Raw genomic sequence first — 20,525 nt, 5'->3', positions numbered from 1 at the left:
TTGGAAGCCCAAGCATTACTGGATAATTGCACCAGAGCCGAGAAAATAATCCAAACAATGTAATTTTCATATGTTGAAGTTGAAGATTTTGATACTGAAATAACGAATACAACAGGAATGGGAAATGAAAGTGAGTGACAATATAAACGAGTAAAAATGTAAAATAAATACATTAGCTTTGATTTCCTTATACCCTAAGGGGATATGTAAGTAACTTAAATAAGTGTAAGCCCTTTTTTAAAATGAATTTTAATTTTTAATTTTCTTAATATAATAATCTTAAACTGTGGCAAATTATGAATTGACGGTTCCGAACCATGAACAGGCAGCTCCGAACTGTGAATTATAATTATCTTGGATAGTTAAAATTAAGGATCGACCTATTAAAAATCGTTGAACTGATAATTTTAAACTATCGAACCGTCGATTTTAATAAGATCAATTCCCACATGTAATTTGACATATATGGACTTTCTTCATTTGATATACATTCAGGGGCTGCTTGTTTGGGGGGTTTGGAATGGGAATAGAATGAAACTTGGTGCTTGGTTTGAGGAAATGATAGTGGGACCCACAGATTCATTCTCTAAATATAGGAATGGGTCATTCCTGAGTAATATGAGGGGTTTGAGAATCATTCCCATTTCATTAATATTTGCAATCATTCTCATATCCTTTCCCATTCCCTTACTTGAACCAAACGCCCCCTCAATCTGCCATAATTTATTTAAACTTTTTATGCTAATATCTATTGAATTTCTCCATCTGTCAATTCATATATGATTTTTGTTTTTATTGGACGAGCATATTCGATTTTTACCATCATTTATGACTTTTACTTTAGAGGAGTCTGTTTTGTTTTTTTAATAAATATGGATAGATTTAGTGAATTATTGGGAGTATAATTGTATTTATTTGATATAAATCTGAGATCTTAACAACCACTAAATATTTTTATGCAAAATTATTAATGTGTCTAAAAGAAGTTTGAATGTAGGAAAAAAGTGCGGATGGATTCAAGGGCTATTAGAAATACAATATAAATATGATCTATAATTTTTAATCAAAACTCATGACTCAAATATTTAAAAAAATAGGGATAGATTCAAGATTTTTAAAATCATCAATTACTTTTTGGAGGGAAAGTATGAAATAATAATAATAATTAATAGTTTTATCTAAGGCTGCAATGAATGGAAGAGTCTTTAAAAAATAAATAAAATCTATGATAAAATATGAAGTATGGCACATTTTTTTTTAGTATTTACTAAAGTTGAGGGTTTGATACGATCAGATGTAAACATAAGTATACAGTTTAAAAATAATTTAGTTACAATTAATTAACTTGGCATGTAAACACAAGAGGTTTGATTTAGAAGTTTAGGAACGAGTAAATAAATTTATTCCTAAATCTTATATTTGGTTAATGGGAGTAAAATTAAAATTTTAAAATGAAATCCAAAAACTTAGATATTGATGAAATCCATATTCTCATTTGGATTTTGATAAGAATGGTAATGAGAGTTAAGTTTTGGAGGAAAATATCTTTAATATATTTCTTCAAATTTTCTTTCATATCATTTTTTTTTTCTCTCATCATATTTTCTCTTTCCCCATTCTATCATTATATTTTCTCTTTTCCCATTCTATCATCTTTCTCTTTTCCCATTCTATCATCATATTTTCTCTCTTATTATACTTTTTTTTTTTCCATTTTATCATCATATTTTCTTTCTCATCATATTTTTTACTTTTCCATTTTATCATAATATTTTCTCTCTCATCATACTTTCTCTTTCCTCAATCTCTCCCATCATACATTTTTTTTCCTCATTTTCTCTCATCACACTTTCTCTCTCTTTATTCTCTCCCATTACACTATTTATTTTCTCTCATCATACTTTTTCTTATCTCAATTTCTCCCATTACACTATTTATTTTCTCTCATCATACTTTTTCTTATCTCAATCTCTCCCATCACATGCTCTCTCTTCTCATTTTCTCTTATCACACTTTCTCTTTTTATTTTTTTACCATCATATTTTCTCTTTCATCATCCTCTTTCATTACGCTCTGCAATCATACTCACTTTCCTAATTTTCTCTCATAACACTTTTCATCTTTTCATTCTTTTCTATCATATTTTCTTTCTCATCACACTTTCTCTTATCATTCTCTCATATTATATTTTTTTCTTTTACATTTAACTTTCTCTCATATTTAATTTTTATTATTATTTTCCTCTAATAGTGAAAACAAAAATTTTAGTTTATTATGATAAAAAATATTTAACTAACTAAATATTATTTGTAAGAGAGATATCCCTATACTCATTCACATTTCATAATACTATAATTTATATTTTCATTCTAATTTTTTTTTAAAGAAAGAACTAAATGCCATTTAAATTTAGTAAATTTAATTTAATACAACAATAGTAGATGTAATATTCGCAGTTGATGATTACTTATTTTTATTGATTAACTTAAAACTTACGGTAATACGTGAAATGTTTGGATCCTATTTTGAAGCAATGATAAAACTAATGATAATTAATCTAAAAGGAATTTAAGTCGAAGCTTCTAGCCGACGTGTGCGTCTCGTTTTGTCTGGAAGGTTCAATTGAATTAACACCAAGTTTATGGGTAAATTGGCATTTTGAAAAGAACATAAAAAAAAACAAATGAAACCCTGAAACAAGTGAGGGAAACCCCACCGCTGCGCCATGGCGATGGTGGAAGAAGAACTCCAATCTCCCTCCGAGAAAACCACAGGGCTCGACTTCGCCCGCCTCAAGTCATACTGCCTCGAACTTTTTGACCTTCTTCGCAACCCAAAGAAAGATGCCGCTTTCCTCGCCGAGATGGCCGACTTTCTCCGCCGTACTCCTGCATCTGCCTTGCAGACATCCCTTGAGTAATCTCTCGCTTCCTATGTTCATTTATTGGATGTTTCAGTGCGATTATGTTTGAAAGGCTGTTGTGTCTTCCGTATGATTGACCATATCTCGCCCTTAGGCCCACTCCTTCCCTGTTTATCAGATTGTTTTGTTCTAGAGCCTTCAATGACTCGAGTACGAGTTCGAAATTTTCTTACTTCTTGCAGTTTTCATGTCGAACTCCTCTCTCAAGGATTTTTGTCTTCAGTTCTGGGTGCCCAACCCCACTTGTCTGATTTATCAGTATTAATTCCTCGTGGTTGTTTTTCTTATTATACACGTACTAGAGCTTACAGTTTGTTCTTGACGGAATTTATAATTTTGGTGTGTTCTTTGCATGCAGCTATATCATTATGCCTTTACTACTACTGCTGGATTCAGCAGTGCAATGCAGAAAAAAGAAGGTTAATCCAGAGGGCAATCCATTAGGCTTTATTGAGATCCGTGATTCAGTGGCTGAAGGGATGCTTATGTGCCTTGAAGAGCTCTTTAAGAAATGCTATCTGGGGTCTGTGGATCAGGTCTGTGATTTTGGGATAATTTTTCCCTATGTATTCTGTTTGAAAAGATCATCTGTTTTATTTTCAGTTACACTTTTTATTGAGGAAGTACAAAAAGGCTGTTACTCCAAAAAATACTTGTTTTTAAATTCACAGAATTATTGAAAAAAAAGAGATTTAATTAGTCTAAATTAATTTAAATGAGACAACGAACTGTAGACACACAAAGGCTAAAGCTGGTCATGATATATATCTATCTATATATATATAAAATGATAGTCTAGGTTAAGAATGAGAAAAAAATATTTCTATTGAATTTCCTAAGAAAAGGTAGAATTTTAAAAGAATGCTATATGCGAAAATCATGAAGATCAATTTAATTAATGATAAGGGATCGAGGTTAAAGAAAATTCAAGAAAATGAAGGCAAGTAAAACTATAGGTTTGGATGGTATTTTAATGAATCATGGGAGAACTTGGAGAACAAAGTATACTTTGATCATTGAAGTAATTTAAAAAGTAAAAACTGTCTCATCATTAGAAAACAGGGCTTTTATTTCAATTTATATGAATAATTATGAGACACAATGTTGTTTTAGTTGTAGAGAGATCGAATGATGAGTCATTCCATGAAACTTTGGGAAATAATGAACTAGAGGATAAGAGTCGAAATAAGAATTTTTGGAAAATAATTTGATTTTATGCTCAAGTCCACAAGAGATGGTATTTATTTAATAAGTCAACTAGTAAATGAATATGAATAGATAGAGATATTTTCACATCGTTAGAATTAAATCAAAAGTTATGATAGAAAGAGATACAGTACCTCACTATGAAGAAAAAAAAATCCTGCACTTTGCAACGACAAAATAGGAGAAATTCATGAAGAATTCTCCTAGAACAGCTTCAGCTCATTGATACTTCTGCCTAGGCTTCCTTAGCCAGGTAAGTGGTTTGTCTGGACCACTGCTTGAATGGAACTGCATATCAAGTATGCCATGCAGTCTCCTATCAGAATTGCATAAGCTACTGCCGTAGCTGCATTTTGGAACATTGTTGCTGTAATTGTACGATAATTCAATTTACTAACCAATTTACGATATTTCTATGGCTCAAATAATGACTTCCCCATCTTTGTATTAGCCTATTTTAATCCATAGAAATGCCAACACATTTGGCACCTAGCACACCATTTTTTCAAGCATATCATGTATAAATTTTGGTTGTAAGATATATATGTCTCTCGTTAATCCAGCGGCCTCAATGTCTAAACATTACCTCAAATTATCTAATGAAAAACATTAGTTAGAAGTGCTAGTGGACATAGACTTTCAACATTCTTATCTTTATCATCATCACCTGTAATAATAATCCTATCTCTTTAAACATCAAGTGTACACTTTCCAACTGGGAAGTAGTGCAAACATTAATTGTTATGATACACATATATTATGTAAGGTTAGAGTTGAATTTACCATATCACGCCCTTGAAGATTGCTTCTACACATACACACACACACACACACACATATATATATATATATATATATATATATATATGCACACACATAGTTTCCTCTCCTGGAGCAACAAATCTAGGAGATTGCTCTATATACACTTGAACCTAATTACTCTGATGAGAACTTTATACCCACATATATAGTGGCCATCGAGATATAACTGCCGAGGTGGGGAAGAGACAAACTGGAGTAATCTTAGCTATAAGTGAAGGCAACTATATACTTAACACCATATATCTAAGGGTACCATTTTGCTAGCAATTGAGTTTTGAGCTTATCCACTGAACGATTGTGAGATGTTTTAACAGTTAATGCTCACTTACATCAAATAATATACTTGTCTAAAGTGAGAGTAATTAGTTCGAGTGTGCTATAGAGTGCAATACCCTTTGTGATAGTTTGATTCACCTTAACTGAAGCCAAAGCCAAGGAAGAATAAAACAAAGTATCATGGTGATAAGGCATTATACGATGCATAATGAGAAAAAAGATGAGGTATTGCACTTGTGGCGACTTATCCTCTCGACGATATGAAAGTCAAGTTTCAGGATATGATGTGAGGAAATGGATGGTGCTGGTATGACAATTTGGTCTTAAGGGTCATTTGTAACAAGATCTGATCATAACTGTTTATGATAAGTCATTTTTAACAAACTCTGACCATAACTGTTAATTATATGCCTGATGGTTGAGTTTCTAGTGTCGAATGCTCTTTGTAAGAAGATGGTGGAATAGACATCAAAGTAGGAATAAGAAGCACCTTAGCTATAGCCTTGGATGTGGTAGACAAGGTGGACTAAATTTTTTCACATTTGAAGTGGAGTCTCTATGTAATTCATGAGAATAAACATGATACTTCCTCTTTGATCGAGAATACATAAGAAAAACACACTTAACAAACTTTAGTGACAACTTCCCTTTTCTTGGGAACAAGGCGACAGAGTCCAAAGAAGACTATATGTGGCATCACAAGAAAAGAGAATATAAAAGGGTATTTGATCATCAACTGGAAAAACATACAATTTATAAAATAACTCTTTGTGAGAATTGCATTATTTAGAATTGTGAAGGAACTCTTATATGGTGCAATAATGTTCAGTCTCCACCAAATGTTTTTCTTTCATTCTGCACTACTGAGTTGATGTTTATGAAGATAAGATCGATGTAGGATACCTTGAGCAGGAAGGAAAGACTTATAAATTACAAGAGAAATAGTCTTTAGCACTGTCACTTTTTGGCATAAGAAGACTATAAACTTTGCTTTATCTCAGCACAGAAGAAAGTATAAGTGGGGTATATTTCTTTAATTAAGAATAACAAATTGATGCGAGAATAGTCATTGAAAGTAATTAATTACCTAAAATTTTAAAGAAACATAACTCGTACTCAAAAATTTAGAGAGGACATAAAAAAAGGGTGCAAAAACGTATCTGTTTACTTGACCTAGAATGAAGATTTACAAATGCTTCTCTAGTTGGCTTGACTGATGCCTAAGATTCTGAAGAAGACTTGACAAATTCTGGTAATATCTTCTGGAGATTTTGCAAGCTGGACTAACCCAGACCATTCTGTATCTAGAGATGGTTTGCCATTAGGGTGGATGAGTGTGCACATTGGTTGGTATAGTCCTCTAGTCTCATTTCCTGTACCAATCACTTTTCCAGTACACAAATATTGAAGAGAAACAAGACCAGAAGTGAAGGTTACAAAGCAATTCTATGATTTAGCAAACTTAAAGGAAATTAATGGATATAGAGAATAGAAGAAAGTAGTAACAATTAAGTCGGAGTAACTTGCTTTATGCCTTTGTCGTGAAGAGGAACTTGTTGCAGTGACATTAGTAGGATAAGATGTTGATAGAAGAATAAAAAAAAGGAAAAAAACAGACATGTTCAGAAGTCCTGTAATCTAGAATCTAGGTCTTCACCTAGTGATACTTGTCCTGGCAATAGAGTTACTGCCAAGGATGTCAAGAACAAGATGCACTTAGAGAGGTCTGCATTTAAAGTAAATGTAAATATTCTTCAATTGGTAAACTATTTACAAGAGTGCTTATTGTTAAGAAGACAGAAGCATTCTTCTTGAAGAGTAGATTTGAAGATTAATGGTGTTTCACTAGCCTTATAGTCGTTGATGTAGTCTGGAGTCTACATCAAGAGGAGCTCCTAGTTAAATGTGTAAATTAAGGAACTATGTATTCAAAGATCTAAGGATATTTTGAATCACAAAAAAGGTAACAACAACAACAACCAAGCCTTATCCCACTAGGTGAGGTCGGCTATAATCACAAAAAAGGTGCGACTAGTTATTTAGAGCAACAAAGGTGCAAATTAATGTGTGCTCTCCAAGAACCAGTAGAAGGTGGAGTAGGAATCATGAGCTTAGTTGGTGGTAATCAGTGGCTTGTAAGAGGATGACTAAAGGAGCGGGTAAGGACGGTTAAGGAAGATTCATCCAGCAGAGAAGCCAGAAACAACTCCACCATTGCGAGGAGCTTGACAAGGGAGTAGAGTGAAGCCTGGAGGGAGGTAAGACCAGTCATATCAAGGAGGAGGATGGTCATTCTTCTGGAGGTAGGATGTGGAGCTTGAGGTCAGCCTGGATGGCATTGTGTTGTTGTTACTAATGAAAGAATTGTCTATGACCATTTGGATGGGAGGCAGTGTTGGAGCTGATGAAGTCCTAAAGTTGCTAGGTCTGTTAGAAGAGAATTGGGTTGTAGTAGAAGGCAATCTAAAGGATCAAGAAGAAATCTTGGCCTCAAAGCATGTTGGATGTGGCAATTATATCTTGTAAATCTAAAGTGCCAATGGAAGACTACTTAATGAATGCACCATGATAGGGAAAGAGATCAATAATTAAGGAATGGAAAATTAGGCTCTAATACTACAAAGGTTTGATGGCCCCCCTCCTCTTCTAATACATTATACAAAATGATACATTATAAATAGACCCATTTACATTTTATATTCACTTGAAAGCCCCTAACAGTTATAAAGGTCATGCATGAAAAAATAATTACTAGGTTTGGTGATACTAGGACTGGAACAACAATTTTCCTATAATTGTTGATCCACATAAAGAGTTAACCTTAAGCTTTTTTTCTTGCATTAGTGCTCGATGAACTTATCCAGATATTTTCCAGCATAAGAAAAGAAAGAGAGCAAATAGTTAAGATTGATAAACAGTAAACATTTGCATGTAAGAGATCTAGAGATCTTAGAAGTATTTATTCAGTGAGATTTTGAAAACATTATGAATAGGACAAAGGGTGCATGGCTAAAATTGTGAGGAAGTTTCAGAGTTGTATATGATCCTCACATACCTCTTAATTTAAGAAGCAAAACTTGATAAGATTGTGTTACAATTGATCATACTTTATTTTTCAGCGTTCCACGGTTGGGAAACATTATATAAAATAGTTATGTATCAAAGAAGAGAATGCTAAGATGCATGTTTCAGTTTATAAGAAGATAAACCTAAAAGCACTGTTATTAGGGAGAGTTGATGATAATGATTGAAATCTTTTTAAGGTATATATGGTCAGTAAAATGAATAAACCCATGTTGAATTGATTGGAGTTGAAGGTGCAAAGTGTAGAAAGAGATCATATAAAAATATTAGTTAATGCAATTTAAAGTGATTTAAAAGATCTATATTTCAATAACAATATAACCATATGGAGATGTTCAAGGGTGAGATAAGATCCATGTAGCCATTCTCAAATTGTTGGGATGTTACTTGTAAGTCTTAATACTGCAATGATCTAGAATTGTTTGAAAATACCAATAATTTAGAGAAAGTAACAGAGTTTTGAGATTATTAGCTAAAAACAATTCTCCTTGTCTTTCAGTTCTATGCTATGTGTATTGGTCAACATTTCATTTAGTATCTGCTTGCATCATAGAGCTTTATATTAGGATATTGGTGTTTTCACTTGTATAATTTGAATGAAGAAATAGGATCATTAAACAAATTCACATCAATCTTTCTTCAATTGTTCTGACCTAGGCCTTGCATTAACATTCTCATAGAAATACTGACATATGACTTTTCAGATGGTTGTTGTGCTGAAGAAACTCAACTATGGAGCTATGCTTTCACCTACTGAGGCATCTGAAGAATTTCGTGGAGGAATAATTAAATGTTTTAGGGCAATGCTCCTCACTTTACAACCTTGCTCTAATAGTTCCTGCGTATGCAAGCAAAGGATTGTCCTACCTACAATCGAACCATTTATTACTGCATCCATTTCCTACAATACTCATTTGAGCTACCAGGTGGAACCACAAGAATGCTTGCTTGCATTTCTCCAATCACAGAATGCATCTGCTGCAGTAGGGCATTGGCTGTCACTTCTTCACCAAGTAGAAAACTTTCATCCCATTTACCCAATTCTTGTACTATTTTAAAGTTTTCTAAATCTGGTTACATATGCCAATTGGATTTGCAATTATGTGTAAATATTAGTTAGTTGTATTCTACTGAATAAATCTGCACTTGCCTTGTATTATAAAAGACTGCTGAGCTTGAGGCATTGAGAGGACATCATGGAAATGCAAATATAAGGAAGGAGGCATTTCTTGCTCACCGTGTTCTTGTTGCCAAGGTAATACATATAATACTTGACTGTAGTTATGATGCCTGTGTGCTTTATTAGAACATTTGTTTCCTTCATGGAATTTGTCCAACTGTTTGAGGCTAAGTTATCTGGAGGTTATTTTCCATCATTGAGCTTGATGTGAGTCCATATTATCAGTAATTCCATGGTCATCTGATCAGATTTAATTATGTTAAGAACTTTTTTTTTTGCTTCCCTTGACCTTCAACCCTTGTAACTATAACCAATTGTCTAAATTTTTATTTGTTGCTTTTGAACATGTCGATACTATGGCTATCATGACCTTTTTATTTTTTTTTCTTATTTCCCTTCAAATTCATACCCTTATTTTTTTATCTTTTTTACACACCGCAATAAATTTGGTTTTGATGTGTTGTTTCTTAAGTATTAATTACTAAGGTATTAAAACATGGGGTTAAATTGTAGGGGGTCGGCCTAGTGCCTATTAAAATATAAAAGAGAAAGAAATTAAGATTAATATGGTGTGTAAAAAAAAATGAAAATAAGGGTATGGATTTGTAGGGTAATAAGAGAAAATAAAGAGGTCATGGTAGCCATAGTATTGACATGTTCAAAAGCAACAACTAAATATTTAGACAATCAATTGGTTATAGTTACAAGGGTAAAGGTCAAGGGAAGCAGTCAAAACAATTAAGAATGACAATATATGTATAGCAATTGTTTCCTTAATTCATCAAAATAGATTTACAATCATAAGTAAATAATTTATAATTTTTATGTAAGCAGTAAACACATAACACAATGAAACATTTGTCTTTTCTGTTGAACTAACGAAACAAAAATCATAATAAAATATTCTAAGTGTGCTTAGATTAAATAATTGACTAGAAGAATAAAAGGAGTGAGAACACACCTATTAAAGAAAAAGAGGAAAAGTTGGTCGAAAAATTATTGGAAATTGTTGTAGGTGGTTTATATTGGTGGAAATTGGGAGATGAAAGTGGCATCGGTTGGGTGATTCATGTGAACAAAGGCACCTTGGCTGTCTGCCCAGAGCTTTTCAAAAGGGTTGTCTAATAGGGGCAGCCTATACACTAGGTGAAGTGACTCCCTATTGAAACCGTCTAGGCTGCCTCAAAATAGCCTAAGTTAATGCAGACATGCTTATTATGTTCTCTGTCAAAATTGTGTAAGTTTGTTTTAGACACCACAACTTCAAATGCTCTCATTCTAACTTTTTGTTTATGTTGTTTGAGGTCGGTACTGCTGATGCACTTGCTTTCTTTTTACCTGGTGTTGTAAGCCGCTTTACAAAGGCTTTGTGTGAGTCAAAAAATGCCATAAGTGGTGCTGCTGGAAGCACTGGAGCTACTGAGCATGCACTTCGTGGTTTAACTGAGTTCTTGATCACTGTCTTAAATGATAAAGCAAATCCATATGCCATTGAGATGTCTGTGAATGACACTATGACATTGTCACCAGAGAAAAATAAATCTACCCAATCTGTACTAGAGACTTTGCGTAGTCTACCATCTAATAGTACCCATATTAAGTCAGCAAATGTGACTGGAGATTTGCTCCGTGAATCAGTCGAGGATTCTTCTCCAAAGGTTGCTTATGAAGGGAAGTTTACTGAGACCAAAAGAATTTTATTTGTTCATCGCTCCAATGTCTGGCTTGATGAAACTTCTACTAATGTAGATAAAGCCATCCATGCTGCATTTCCATATGTATGTATCTTCGTCTTCTTTTTCATTTGTTTATTCTTGTTACCTTTTGAGCTTTTGTAGGCAGCTAATTTTTGTTCTTCTCGCTGGTTTCTTGCTGTACCCTTGGTTGTCATTTTCAGCTTTGTGTTCATCCTTCTGAAAAAGTCAGAGAAGCTCTTGTAGATGGCATCAAGGGGTTTCTTTCCAATTGCAGGCAGACATTGCAAAGAAGCAAATTGCTGCTTTTGGTAAGTGTATTTGATTTATTAAGTCCTATTATAGTATATCATTGAGGGTGAAAAACTATAAAAACTTCAAGGATTAAAATAAATAAAGCAAAAATTGAATATATAAAATGATACTTGAATTACAAGAAAAAAGAATCCATGGAAGAGTTAAGACAATGAAGAAGGTAATTGGAAATTATTAAAATTTTGGTCTCTAAATAGTTTATATTTATTATTTATCAATGTAAAAATTATATTTTATATATGTTGTTTTTATAATTAGGTCCCTAACACTCCCTCAACCTTACTCAAAACTAAAAGATTTTATGAAAACCTAATTTGTTAATCAAGTGTACTCAATTCTAACTACTCTAAAGACTTAATAAATTCATAGCTGATTGGTCAAATCTGCTTGACATGACTATATTTGTATTCTAAGGTTATAATAACTTGAAAAACAATTTCCCTATCAAAAAGGCTTTATTAATTGGTTATAAAGTCAAACCATTATTCTCATAAATATTCACTTATTTAACAAATATTATCAATATTAAGTAACTAACTATTAATTAATTATAAAGAACTATAGTTGTAATTAAATAACTAAACTCAATTTCATAGAAATTAATAATGTTTGCTATAACTTAATAGCGCCATATATTATTTATGATTATATAATATTAATCAAAATCTATTAGTAGGTAAACTAAATTATCATTTACATTATTTTTTTTTGAAAAAGTTATGTTAAATTTGACTAGTTAAATAAAATTCAATAAGTTATTATCTTAATATTAACTAAGTTATACAATTAAATAATTAAGTTATATGATCTTGGCGCAACGGTAAAGTTGTTGCCATGTGACCAAAAGGCTACGGGTTCGAATCCTGGAAACAACCTCTTGCAAAAAATAAGGTAAGACTGCATATCCTTCCCCGGGACCCCGCATGGCGGGAGCTTTGTGCACCGGGATGCCTTTTTTTTTTTTTTTTAATCTTGCATATAATATTAATTCTTATTAAAACAAATAAAAATTAATATCAAAATTATTATATACTATATTTTTTATAATATGCATATTATATTAGCATTATATATATCATTTTAAGTTTTTCCATAATATTGATTACTTAATTACTTATTCAAATTTAGACGTACATGATGTTGATGTTGTAGAAGATTAGAAATTATTTAGTTGCATATAATAAATTACTACTAATATGAGTTGATAAACTTTTCCTCCCTTGCCATCTTTACAGCAATAATGGTTGTTGAGGGTGTGCAAACTCATGCCATATTATTGTTTGCTCCACTATAGAGAAAAAGGTTAATGGAAGTGGTTTTACAAAGTGAGAGGCTATGATGACTATAGTGATATGGGGAGTAGCAATCACTATGGAAGGTGGTAACAACCATGGTAGGTGCATGGTTTAAAATCTCATACTGTATCGAGTGGTACGGGCGAAACATTTTGTACTGCCCATTGACTGGCATGACGTTGACACCGATAGGCCCTATGTGAGGCCTCGTGGTCGCTGTGGAGGTGTCGTGCGAGCTAGGCGGTTGCTGCGGAGGAGTCGTGCGAGCTCGACGGCCGCCACGGAGGTTTCACTTGAGCTTGGCGGTCGCTGTGAGGCGTTGCGCGAGCTTGACGGCCGCCGCGGAGGTTTCGTGTGAGCCTCGTGGTCGTTGGCTACGTGGAACAGAAAGGGTGTCGCTGGCGTCGCCGCTGCTCACGTGGACAAAAGGACGACGCTGATTGTCAGATGCATAGCGGGGTCGTGTGGGCACGTGGGTGCGAGGCAAGAAACTTAGATTTTAATTAAAGTTAAGTTAATAATTTCAATCAACTCTTATTATAAATAATCTAAATAGATTTAATTAAACCATAATAGTACTTTCCCATTAACCTAATAGAACTAAACCCTATAATTTTAGGCAAGAAACTTATTTGTTTTAATTATGAAATTATATTATTATTTTTATTTATTAACCATATAGGGATGCTGCAATCCCATATTTTTTTCTTTTAAAAATATATTTTAATTTTAATCTTTTATTTTTAAAAATATTTAGGTTAAATTTTTTGTTTTTAATTAATATATTTTATAAAAATACCAAAACCATTTTGGCACGGCACGATATCGTACTGAAACCCTATCGTTCCGGTTATAGATTGAAACTCCGATACTGGTCCCATCCCTTGTTATGACAATAAATTTATGAGAACTAATTTAGGTTCAAATTATCCAACCTTGTTAGAGTTTAAGACTTTAATCAGAATGATAGTGTTTTAGTATGGTGTTGGTGAATGATGCCGGTGGTGGAGAATTAGAGGGGAGGAGGAAGGATACAAAAAAGAAGAAAACACAATTCTATACATAATTTTGAACTTTGTGTCACATCCGAATTGTGTAATTTTAACATTGTATTATATTGAACACATGGTACAATTTTTTAAAAAAGTATTTTGTAGTGTGTCAAGAAGTGTTGAGTATGGCATAATATTCATGATTGACACAATGACATAGGTTAGATTACTCGCGCCAACTAGTATCGAATTTTGGTAATTTATTGGAACCATACATTTTGATTGTGTGATTTTAAACCATTGGTAGAAATAATGATGCATCATATGTATTCATAATGCATGTTATGAGGGATTTATTTTCTATACACTTGATTTCTTGCGTTGTATAATATAGGATATACAAATTTGCATTCCTAGAATGGTTTGTGACTCTATTGTCGATAGCTTTAATTCTTGGGACTTTTTTTTGAAGCATCCTGAGTATTACTAAGGATGGAAATTTGAGTTAGTTCCAAGGATTGAAATAAAAATAGGGGAAATATCTCATTCTGCATGCCAATTGGTGTGCGGAACTCGTCCAAGAGTTCTTGGCATGGAGACCAACGATTTTGACACACGACCTTTGTGAACTGCTTGAGAGATTAATTTTGCTCGATCACAGACAAGGCAACAATCACCACTGCAATTATTTTGGAGACTTCACTGCAACAGACGACAAGTTCCTTTTGTTTAGCTTTCATCATGCCTCCTATTATGTGGTCTAGGCTCTATATGTTCTTATATATTGCATTATTTCTGGAGTCTGTCCATGAATTGCTTTTATTCTTCTGTATTCTAATAAATTAGTTTTACATAATTAAGCATGAAAGTGACTTGTCCATTTGTTGTTTGCAATGTGTTGACTTAAGCGATGGTGTACCACCTTTTAATTGGACAATCTCATGAACAAGTAGTGCTCTTGCATCATTAAACAGTTGTTGTTTTTTTCTACAAAAAAAAAGGAATCTTGCATAGCTTATTTTTGTTTGGCTCTCGACACCATTGCATATGAATTCGGGATATTGGTGTTCCCCACTAGTAATACATATTTGTCCAATCTCTGATCAATTGATTGATCAATCTCGCAGTTACATTTTTGTGGGTGGATAAATATCTTGGCATAATGAATCTTTGGTGGAGGGGATTATTATAGTAGCCAACAGTGACATATAACTCATGAAGTTCTACCACTGTCATGGGTCTTTATGTAGTTGTGGCAAATGAATCTTGGCATAATGAATCTTTGGTGGAGGGGATTATTATAGTAGCCAACAGTGACATATAACTCATGAAGTTCTACCACTGTCATGGGTCTTTATGTAGTTGTGGCAAATGGCTCATTATTTTACTATCATGGCTAATTTATCACTCTGTTCTACTCAAGTTTAATGAAGAATCATGTAGGCCATCTATTACACAGATGTAGTTCCTTAGTCACACAAGTATGCTCACTTAAAATTTATTTCTGTTGAATTTTCTGGTTACTTTATGCCCACACATAATTATTGCAGGAGTGTTTATGTGTGCTGGTTAGTGATGATGATGAAGAAGTGTCCATCTCTGCACAAGAAGCCCTTGAGTCTCTGTTTGTTTTGGATGAGGAGTTTGTAACCAAATTTGAAGTGTCTGAGATGCTTTCCAGGTTTTTTTAACCCTTATTTATGATTTCATAAAATGGACTGTACTCTTACTGCTGCATAATCGTTTTATATTTTGACAGGCTCGTTAAAGAGCTTCCACGTGTGGTGCTAGGAAATGACGAAACAGCTGCTTTAATTCATGCCCAGAAACTACTATCTTTAATGTATTTTGCAGGTCCAGACCTTTTAATAGATCATCTTTTTCACTCTCCTGTAAGTACAAAGGTCAAATGTTATCTTACATAGTTCCTTTTCTGCAAATCCATAACGGGGCAATTTAGTTGTCATCTTGTAGATCCGTCCACAAGCATGCTAGTAGTATACTTGTTGATGATTGCCTCCAAGTGGCTTTCAAATTGAAATATGTAAAATTACCATCTTAGAAGTTGTGAGTACAACGTGCAACTTCCTGCATGTGGCACTTGCCATCTACAAGAAACATTAAAAAAATTTAGAAAAAAAGAGAAGTGTTAACACTATTAAAGTAAATAGGATTTGTAGTTGATATTTTCTTAACATTCTTATGTAGGTTTAATGTTTTACTTTGTCACTTATATTCGAGCATGTAATTATTTGAGATTCTCTTATGTCGTTGACTTCATGCAATGTTTCCTCATTGCGGGTAGTATAAATTTTAATTTATGGGAACCATAGTATAATGTCTCGATATGATTTAGAGTTTCGGCTAGAGAACGGATTTATGTTGTTTCAGAATAGTAGCGACATTTTGGTCAGGTGTTGGCCCCTCTAAGGAGTAGGAGGTGGACAAAGAGGACTATGAGGGAGGAAGAGGAGAAGGAGGCGACGGTGGGACATGAGGAAAAGGTGGACATAGTGGACTAAAGGAGGAAGAGGTAGTATAGGTGGAAGAAGAATAGTAGCGACATTTTGGTCAGGTGTTGGCCCCTCTAAGGAGTAGGAGGTGGACAAAGAGGACTATGAGGGAGGAAGAGGAGGAAGATGGAGGATGAAGAGGTTGAAGAAGTCTCACCACGTGGGAACCCTAGTGTGTTTTGCTGTTTGTGGAGGAAAGTGGAGTGCTTCTTGTGGCCGTATCAGGTCGTTTCATGCTTTCTCATGTGTTGGTTAGGAGGTGGAACATCAACTTTCACCCCTGCCGACCAACATGGAAATAAATTTAAAATCATGATAAGAACCAAGGCTCAAAATCTTGAGCTGTGCCAAAGTTTTGGTCTTTGATTGGAATGATCTTGTTTTGGTGTTGTGTTGATGTTTCGATGCATGATGCCACTAATAGATTGGAGTTGAAGAAGGAAGAAGATGAAGCATAGGAAGGAGATCTTGTTTGTGCTGAGTATGCTGAGCATGGTTTTAAATCTTATACCATGCCGAGCGAAACAGTCAAAACATATCATTCTGGTAAATTATGGAAACTCGATGCCACTCATCACAAACAATGCCTTCTTCCTTTGCTTCATCTCCTTCTTCTTTCAACCACCAATCTATCATTGACATCATGCATCTAAGCATCGACACTATACATTCTTTTTAATTAAAGACTGAAACTACAACATAACTTGAAATTTTGAACCTTATTGTCGAGTGGTATCAAGTTTTGGTATTTATCAGAACAATACGTTTTGACGGTTTCGCCTGACATGGTACGATATTTCAAACCATGATAAGAACCATAGATTGTGATTTTTGTACATCTTACAACTTTCTTTATCCAGTTTAGTTTCTCCTTGTAATACTATTTTTCTATGTAGGGTAAGTTTTATAGCAAATATATTCTGGTCACTCACAAGGCAAGTAAGTGAATATATATAAAAAATAATGATATTTACATGTACATTTAAAACCCTTAAAAATCTCATAAAAATCTCACAACTCTACCTATCATCTACTATTTGAACCTAAATCAGAAAAAAATGGAACTTATTATATAAGCCCCCGAACCACAGCTGCCCAGCTCTTACCAAACCAGCTGGCCAGCTCCAAAACCAGTTTCATAAGCAACAGTGGTTGCCTCTTCTGATAGTCTCTTCACAAATTAGGCAACAATGTAATTAGTACGCTTCAGATATTTCTTCAGGAGTTACAAATGATCAAATTCTTTGATAACCATATCTTTGTTTGGCAGATCAATTCATCTCATTTTTTGGAATGCCTTGGATTATGCTTGAGTCATAATTCACAATATGCTGGTTCCATGAAAAAATTAAGATGGTTAAATCCACTTTCAACTGGATACTTGCTCTCCATTGCAGAGCTGAAAGCTAGCAGTCTCTTGGTTTCTTCAAGTTCTCTTATTTATAACACTTCTCCTCCTATAGTACCCAGAATTTCTATTTTGCAAGATGAGGATTCACAAAATTCTTCAGTTGTAGACTGTGTTCGGGAATTCCCTCATATGCCTCCTTGGTTTGGTGTTGTTGGAAGTCAAAAATTGTACATCAGGCTTGCTGGAATTCTTCGACTTACTGGGCTATCAATAATTTCAGGTAATGTTTGGTTTTGGATGTGAGATTTGATATATTTATATTTTGCTTAAATTAATTATAAGCAATATTTTGTTTCCTTTGAGAACTCCCCCTCAGCCCTCATTGTTGGCAATTATTTTGTTGGTTTTCTGCTTGTTTTATTGCTAGGCTAGAAGAGCGACATGTCTTATTTTGTTGGTTTTATGCTTGTCTTATTGCTAGGCTACAAGAGCATCATGTCTTTATCAGTTGTTGTAGACCAACTTTTAGATCATGTTCGCCAGTTAACACAGAGCATTCGTATGAAAGAATATGGTAAAGTAGGGTGGAGAACTTGGTATCATCATGGTTCAGGCAATTTGTTACGCAAGACAAGTGTTGCAGTTTGCATGTTAAATGAAATTATATATGGATTGTCAGAACAATCAGTTAATACATATTCAGAATTGTTCAAAAAATCTAAGGGGGATACCATTCAAGGAAAAGATTTTACTTATGATGATGGCAGGCAATCTCGTTGTTTAACTTGGAAGATTAGAATGGAAAAGAATAGCTGGGATCATATAGTTCTTTCTGTCGGCAAAATTTTGCACGAATACTTGTCCTCTGAAGTGTGGGGTATTCCTCAAAATCAAAATGAGCTTATGCTGGAAGATGAAGAGGAACTGGAGCAACCATTGTATTTCTTCCGGGACACTATCATGCTGCACCAGGAAATATGGTTTTTTAAGATTTGACCTAATTTCTTGTTTTTTCTTTAGGATTCTATATTGATTTTCATTCATTGCAATTAATTCAGGTGATATTAGATGGAGTAGGCATCTTTGGTATACTTCTTGGGAATGACTTTGTACGTAGTGGGTTTCTCCACTCGTCTCTTTATTTATTACTAAGAAATCTAGTTACCTCCAGAGGTGAGATAAAAATTGCATCAGATGCTGTTCTTCGAGTGCTTTCTATTTCATCTGGCCATGCCTCTGTAAGTGCTATAAAGAAAAGAAATTTTTAAGCAAAAATTGTTTTCTATTTCACTGATGCTGCACTATTGAAATAGGTTGGCAAATTTGTTGTGGCAAATGCCGACTATATTATTGATCCTCTGTGTCGTCAGTTGAGGCATCTGGACATCAATCCTCATATTCCTGATGTGCTTGCTGCTATGCTCTCCTATATTGGATCTGCTTGTGATGTTATACCATTGATGGAAGAGCCGGTACATAAAAATTTGCTATTATTTCTATTTGATTGGAGATACCGTGGTTATTGTTTCTGTTTAAAACACCATGAAATATCATGAAAATACAAGAAAAGAAAAGAGTATTGAGGACACCTGCATTGCCTCAGATGAAAATCCCACTGCCTGTTTCTATTTTGGGGCCAAATTGTATTGCTTTGTGCAATAAATAGGAATTATCGTATCTTTTTAGGAAATTTACAGTTCCTATATTATGTCCTTGATGCATACGAGTTGTATGCCCTAGTTGATAATCTAGCAATGAAAGATAAGAGAGAAAGATCCGGAGAAAAACTTCTATTATTAGGTAATGTCTTAAACAATGAACTCTTTCAAGACCCAGGTAAAAATATGCCAAGTTAAATAAAAATAGTAAAATAAAATAATATCTTTTGGACTTGTAAACTGGTTTACTTTATTTGCATCCTTATCCCTCCCCCACCAAATGACCTGAAATTGTCCTATTCAAGCAATTAAATTGGATCTTAAAATGAGTCCTTGCAATGATAAACATAAATATGAGGAGTTAAATGCCATGCCCCGGGGTGAAATATCCACTCACTAAGGGGTACCCACTTTGTGACAATAAAATGAAAGGGAACTAAGACCCATATGAATAAGACAACTAAGAATTAACAAATTTTATATATCTATTTAAACATCTTTTAGTACAAGTATAACAAAATCATATAAAACAAAAGATCAAATGAACATAATGGAAATACATCGAAATAAAAATTAATTAGAAGGTCGAGTAACTACTATGATATCAAAAGGGTGCTTGTGCTTGCAAAAATGGAAGTTAAGGTAAACACACAATAGACACAAATTGATTAGTGGTTAATCAGAAAAGATGAGAAAAGATGTGTATGAATTTAATCTTATTAGGAGGTCAAGGAAGTAAATGTATCATATTTTCATATTACAACTTTAATTACTTTTTAAAATTCTTTAGCTTATACATATATGTGTATATAAATGCGTCTATATTCATCTATTATTTTTTTTGGTTGTTTATCAAATTTTAGAGTTACCACTATCACCCTAAATTATCATAATCTTTTATTACCAATTAAGGTAATTTTCAATTATTATTATTCAACAACATGTATAAATGACATCAATAGTATAAATATCAACTATGTATAAATGTCACCAATGATATAATAAATTAACTATGAAGTGAATAAGTCAATGCTCTTAGAGTGCAATAACATCATTTGACATATGGGCTAAAAGCCCCTTCATTGGTGGAATACAAGAAGATAACACCAGTATGCAAGTAAATACTGATTGTGAGCGACCACTTGCTACCATACTAGCCTATAGGCAGTCAAATGCTCTGTTATAAGACTAGGGTTAGAATTTTCACTTTTTAGTA

General features: G+C 33.6%; 1 protein-coding gene across 1 annotated transcript in view; it reads left to right on the top strand.

The window, feature by feature from the left end:
• The first annotated feature begins 2,667 nt into the window (after window positions 1–2,667).
• LOC121984921 (TELO2-interacting protein 1 homolog) overlaps window positions 2,668–20,525 on the top strand; it is a 68,693-nt gene continuing 50,835 nt past the window's right edge. Inside the window, exons 1-12 of the mRNA XM_042538105.1 lie at window positions 2,668–2,916; window positions 3,282–3,459; window positions 9,016–9,324; window positions 9,477–9,566; window positions 10,796–11,269; window positions 11,389–11,496; window positions 15,338–15,468; window positions 15,547–15,679; window positions 17,571–17,931; window positions 18,133–18,623; window positions 18,710–18,889; window positions 18,965–19,123. Coding sequence (XP_042394039.1) covers window positions 2,726–2,916; window positions 3,282–3,459; window positions 9,016–9,324; window positions 9,477–9,566; window positions 10,796–11,269; window positions 11,389–11,496; window positions 15,338–15,468; window positions 15,547–15,679; window positions 17,571–17,931; window positions 18,133–18,623; window positions 18,710–18,889; window positions 18,965–19,123 — 2,805 coding nt within the window. The 5' untranslated portion in view covers window positions 2,668–2,725. The remainder of the gene's footprint in view (window positions 2,917–3,281; window positions 3,460–9,015; window positions 9,325–9,476; window positions 9,567–10,795; window positions 11,270–11,388; window positions 11,497–15,337; window positions 15,469–15,546; window positions 15,680–17,570; window positions 17,932–18,132; window positions 18,624–18,709; window positions 18,890–18,964; window positions 19,124–20,525) is intronic.

This window comes from Zingiber officinale, chromosome 1B, assembly GCF_018446385.1.
Source record: "Zingiber officinale cultivar Zhangliang chromosome 1B, Zo_v1.1, whole genome shotgun sequence".
Classification (NCBI taxonomy): Eukaryota; Viridiplantae; Streptophyta; class Magnoliopsida; order Zingiberales; family Zingiberaceae; genus Zingiber; species Zingiber officinale.
The sequence above is the reverse complement of the archived record's forward strand: the minus strand, read 5'-3'. Positions and strand labels throughout refer to the sequence as shown.